At 41.8% G+C, this 6,000-nt stretch overlaps 1 protein-coding gene across 1 annotated transcript; it reads right to left on the minus strand.

The window, feature by feature from the left end:
• Window positions 1-50: 50 nt before the first annotated feature.
• Window positions 51-5,728, minus strand: si:dkey-72l14.3 (Glyco_hydro_56 domain-containing protein). The gene is made up of 6 exons (XM_018675113.2): window positions 4,549-5,728; window positions 3,779-4,027; window positions 3,026-3,172; window positions 2,441-2,527; window positions 2,003-2,197; window positions 51-983 (listed from the first exon to the last, which is right to left on the minus strand). Exons 1-6 carry the CDS (start codon window positions 5,170-5,172, stop codon window positions 588-590), a joined length of 1,698 nt encoding a protein of 565 aa, XP_018530629.1. The 5' UTR covers window positions 5,173-5,728; the 3' UTR covers window positions 51-587.
• Between the last annotated feature and the right edge of the window lie 272 nt (window positions 5,729-6,000).

The raw sequence follows: 6,000 nt of genomic DNA on the forward strand, positions 1-6,000 counted from the left end.
CAGTAAAATCTGTTGACAGCATGTTTTTTTTTTTTTTTTTTTCTTGTTTGGTGAACTGGCCCTTTAACTCAACAAATCTATTTATTAAAAAGAGAAACTCCTTACTGTATGAGGCCTCTAAATGAATAAGTAATTTTCACATAACAATGCACTGACAAACAAATGGAGAAACAAATTGTGCAAAGACAGTAAAACCTCATTGCAGGTTTTATAGACCGCTTTCATGTTATCTAGTGGGACAACTGTCAGCTGATGTGATACAACAACAAGCTGATAGCAGCACACTGATGGGTCAGTCTTAATCTAGTATGTAGTTTCTCCTTCCATGAAAAAGGTTTAAATCCAGCCAGTAGAAACTGACAGTTGTCAGTGACAGTTGTTTGTACCACTGTCTCTTGGCACATCCAGTGATAGATTTTGAATTCCAGCATGGACATAGTTTCTTCTTCTTTTTGTTTTGTGATACTCAATATTCAGGTATGTTCAGCTACAAAGCAGCACACCTGCAGCCAGCAGGGATTCAGTGTCTTGCTCAAGGGCACTTGAGAAGGGCCATTGCAGCCCAGACCTTACAGATGAAGGCTGGTTCATTTCACATGGCATAGACTTCCAGCCAACAGCAGCAGCAGAACAGTGAGGAGTGGGGCACTCAGTGGATTTGTACCGCCAACTGTGGGTACTTCCAGTGAAGGCGATAGACTTGCAGTACCTGGTGAACTGCTTCCTCCTAACTCTGTTACAGAGGCACCTTTTGTTGTAGAAACTACTGTGGAAGCAGGTGTAGTTCCTGCTACATCTCCCGCATTTTCTTCAACTGTTTCTCCAACAGACGCGCCATCTTTAGGGGACTGTTGGTCTGAGACGTCCCCGTCTGCGGTCTTGTACCACTGGCACTGGAAATCTCTCTTCCATATCTCAGCTGGGTCTGGCTCAGCTGGTTTTGCGTCTATGTTTGGCTGATCTGTGGCTTTTGCTGCCTCTATCTGAAAAGGATGATAGAAAAAAATGCCAGTATTATCAAACAATAATATTGTTTTAATTTTAATTTCATAGAAAATAAATAAAAAATAAAGTCTAAAACCTGAAGATTACATAATGCAGCTAAAATTCAAAGGAAATTTTTCATAGTGTTTTGCAGTTACAGCAGTATTCATACTTTATATTGTGCACTTCTGATGAACATTACCAAAGCCCCATTCAGAGATTTGCAAAAAGTGATGAGTGTTCCCAGAGAAACACAATGTTCCTGTTTTCAGTGGTACAGGATCAGACTCCACTGAATCCTCCTCTGTTGTGTCTCAGCTACTGTTTCCCTCTCTGTTTTCTTACTGTTTAAACACCAAAAATCCTCAGGCAACCGGACTCCCTGCTGTTGGTTTCCCTCTTTCTTTTTTTATCCATATAAAGTCACGCCTGGTTGTCTTTATCAGTCGTGACTCAAACTGAGTTGCTCTATTTCCAATTTCCCAACAGAGAGAACATAAGTTGAGAACTTGTTCGTCTTTACACGTGCCTTTCACTATGCATGTGCAGGCTTTTAAGAATCAACTGTTTATTCGCAGCAAAGGCAGAAAGTCAAAGGGGCTAACAGGGCTATTTTTGTACAAGGCAGACCTTCCTGTGAGCATGATTTCACTGTGCTTCCTGTATGGTTCCTCAAATAATGTAGTAACTGAAAGACAGTATGTATGTAGGTAATTAACTGGAAGCTCAATGTAAGTTTGATCTGTTTTATCTGTTGTAAGACTCTTAAGGTCACCACATGTACTGGAGAGTGTCATGGCTTTGTGTAATGACACAGAGCTGCTTTGTTGATGTTGCCAGTGCCAGGCTAAGGACAGAATGAGCCTGGTTTACATCTGAACGAGCTTAAACAGGCCTCTGTCAACATCTACAGTGGGCATCAAGAATTAATGATAACTGAAAAACATTGCTTGAGCGGGGCTTTATCAATCCAGCACAAATGAATCTTGAACTCTACCTTCAATGTGTAATCTCTCACCTTTTCTGTCACCTTCTCCACCGCTTCGGATTGGGGCGGGAGGTGGAGATAGGCAGAGCTTTGCGGGTTTTGACGGACGCACCGGCCCTTCCCCTGGCACAGAGAGGCTGAGCAGAGTCGAGTTGCCGTGGTGACGTTGATGGAGTAGGGTCCCAGGACCTTGCGGACAAACTCTGCCAGGTCCTGACACTCTCTCTGGGAAAGGAACAGGCAGTTAAATTTGATATAAGCAGGAAGCAGGAACAGTTGTTGGGAGTATGTTTCCTTTAAAATGTCAATATATATATTTTTTCTTTAACCATGTCATATTGCACTTATTCTGTTGAAGAAGAACAGGAAGACAAAACAAAGAGAATTATCACTTGTATCAATAACAATAAATGTGCATAAATTTGTGGGTGTGTGCACTTTATGTAAATGTATATTTTATGTGTGTACCTCAGTCTTAGTCTCACTTCGCTCCCAGATGACAACTCCGGCGGTTCCCATGGCAGCACTTTCTCCAATGGTGCTGACCAGGTCTGTCTGCAGTGAAAAAATATACAATAAAAGAAGCTGTAAAAGAGTCACAGCACAGCACACTCTTTTTCAGCTTTATGTTTATTATACAGTCCACACAGCTGGTACAGGGAGAGATGCACATTTTTTTGTTCTTTAGTTTGAAATGAAGTGATGGATACTACCTTAAAGTGCCAAGTCTCAGCTTTAATCTGGGTAGTTTTACATCAGTGTAGAAAGACAGTATTTACCCAATTACACTCATCATGTAAAGTCCTACACCTTTTAGTAAAATTGCATGTCATTAGTAATAAAAACATTTCCAGACTTTAATTATTTCTTTTTCCAAATAAAACTTCAAAAGTAATGAGCCAGGAAATAATCAGTGCCATGATACAAGTGGAAACCTCTTCTGTCCCTCATCGCCTCTTCTGCTTTATTATTGATCCTCTTTGACATATCTAAGTTGAAATATGTTTGTGCTGCACCTACTTGACATCAGATGCATCAGATGTTACTTCTCACCTGTGATAGGAAAGTATTAGTTGAGGCATAGACGCTCTTGACCAGTGGGAATACAGGAAGATCAAATGCTGTCCCAGTCAGAGATGATACTCGCAGTGCTTCTCTTATTTGACTGGATAAATAAAGCTTGGCTCCAGCAGTCCCACTCTGGAAGAAGGGGGACATATTTCACACGTTTATTAACTATAAACTATATCCAACGCAGTTACACAATTGAGTGCTTAAGCAACAGTAAACTGTAAAATGTTTTTGTACAACTCAGCTGGACAAGTTGAAACTGGATCATCTTTGTCAAGAGATTCGTTGGGCTGACTCTCTCTCTGGGCTCACAGAGATGTTGGTATGCACTGGCTTTGACAAGGAGAAGTCTTGTAACTTTTTACAAAACCTCACTGATAAACCACACATGGCATTTTTCATTTCACTTGGTTTTTGGTTTGATACTGGGAGTTGTCTTTCTGCTGTCATTTAGATATTATTAGATGCTCAGGGGACAAGGTTGAGTTAGACAGTAGTTTTCACAACTTTTTGTGATTTGATGTCTCCTTCCTTTCACAGTTTTGTTCCTGCTGATATCCAGCTTAGTTTAGGTACTAAAACAGATTCAAAAGATATTTTCTTTGTTTTACGATCAGACTTTTTGTGTCCTCCAGTACGAGTAAGACTAACAGAAAAATGCTTATACATTTTTTTCATCCAAAACAAAAATGCAAAAAGATATTAAAAAAAACACAACAAAGTAGTGTAACCCACCTGCAGCTTCTCCAGGGTGAGGAGAGGGTAGAGGGCGGAGCATCGTTTCCAGAGCCACAGAAGCTCATCGTTAAGGGCCATCTCTGCAGCAGGGCACTGGCCGGTGTAATTGGCTAATATGGTTTGGGCGGGGTTGCCATTGTAGCAGCTGGGGAAAGGGGAGACACCCCATAATGCTTTGGGCCTTAATCTTTTGACCTCCCGTAGAGTCTCCGTCATTACTGACTGTGCAGCTGCCTCAAAGTCCACCTGCGACAAGATCAGTAGATCAGCTGTCAGTCCCCTCCAGACACTTGAAATGTCCAAACCAACACATTTAGCAATAGAAAGACGATAGAGATTTGCTTTCTTGCCAAGAGTTAGAGGAGAAGAACGATACCACTCTTGTGCCTGTATATTAGATATTTGGCTGACCACAAAACCATAAAAACATCCAGACAAACCAAACAAGACCTTTGCTTATGCTTATGTTTGGCATTCATCTTAATCCACATTGATTATGAGCTTTTTGTTTGCATGTTTAGGCAGTTTATAAGTGGGTGTACCCTAGTCATGTCATTAGCCACCTAGTCCCAGCGGATATTTGCATCGTTCATCTCCACCCATGCTCCCTCAACCTTTCCCTTATCCTTCTTTTTTTTAATCATGTTTGATCATCTGTCTTCCTTCTTTTCCTTGTAGACTTGTTTTCCCTTGTTTCCCCCTGCCACAGCTGTCGCTTTCCTCCACGACCAACCAGTTTTTTGCCTCTTTACCTGAACTTTCCTTACCTGTGACCACTTCTCCACCTCCTCTGGAGTCCAGTTAGGAAAGAAAGCCTTCAGCAGGTTCCTTGACGCCTCCAAATACATCGTCTGCTTATCTCTGTTCCTGGACCACTGGGGGGCCCACTCTACCCAGCGCAACACCCCCAGCCCAAGGTACCTTGGGGCGGGTAAAGCTGCTTCCAAGTCCTGCTGTGTCTTCTGGAGGTGGTTGTCTAGGCCTGTGTGCTGTGGTAGGCCTCCATTGACTGGTGTGTCTTTGTCTATGAAATACGGGTAGTTCCCAAGCGTGTCCTCGTAAAAGACAGCCACGCGGCCCTCTCGTTCCATCCCAAAAGATCTGGGATCTGGCCGACCAGAGCAGGAAGAGTCAGGTATGCCCCAGAAGATGATAAAAGGCTGTCCTGACAGGAGAGGTGGTTGGGCTGGCTGGGGTGGACCGGCTGTACAGAGGTCAGCAAAGGCAGCAAGCACAAGGATTAGGAGGGGCAGTAATACTGGAAGGTGGACTTGAGGAATGGATGATGAAAAATTTGCTGCTGATGTTTGAGTCCTGAGATTGTGAGGTGTCACTTTTGGTTCTGATTCTGGCTCTGGGTCTGGACACCACCGTGGCTCAGTCCACGCCATTGGAGCGGCCGCCTCTCAGGCTCTCACCCCTTCAGGCTGTCACAGCCAATCATGTTCCTGTAAAATACAGCAGAGGTCAAACCTTCATCAGTCTGCGATGTCTCTAAAGACACAGTTATATCACTTTTTTTCTTTTTTGGTTAAGCTCTCAGTGGATCCACCTTCACCAAAGGAACCATACCAACTGTTCAGAGTGAGGTGTGTGCACCATCCTGAGTAACTGGGAGATTGTGTCTCAACAGACAAGTTGTCATGTTGACTGCTTTTGTTTTTTTGTCCTTTACATATATATTGTATATTGTACAGTATCAGTCATTCACTAGTTAGTTTCTTAGTACTTATTTGTCCACAGTGTGGAAAACTCTGTCAACACAACTGATGAGGGGAAACTGACATCAAGATGATCAAAAGTGTAAAATAACAAAAGACAGAGATAGTTTTATCAAAAAAATCAATTAACAAAATGGGTCTGGCTGTAAGATAGTTTGTTAAAGAGCCGGTGCAGTAGAGGCTGTGTATTCTAATTGCAGTTGGCAGAACGACTTAGACAGAGAGATAAATTATTACAGTATTACTACATTATTACAATGTAATAAAAATGTGGTCATATTTCTTGTTTGGTTGCACCTGGTACACTACTATGATTTTACTTTACAGTTTATCTTTACAGTTTTGCTTTTTCACTAATGTTTTTGAGTAAGTATAAGAAATGTAATGTTCTACCATATTCTTATGTACATACCATTACCAAGGCATGCTTACTTCAAATTCATTATTGTTAAGATTGCAATTTATCATGTTTTCATGAAGATTATATACAAAGTATGC

Source organism: Lates calcarifer, linkage group LG6 (genome assembly GCF_001640805.2).
Source record: "Lates calcarifer isolate ASB-BC8 linkage group LG6, TLL_Latcal_v3, whole genome shotgun sequence".
NCBI classification, from domain to species: domain Eukaryota; kingdom Metazoa; phylum Chordata; class Actinopteri; family Centropomidae; genus Lates; species Lates calcarifer.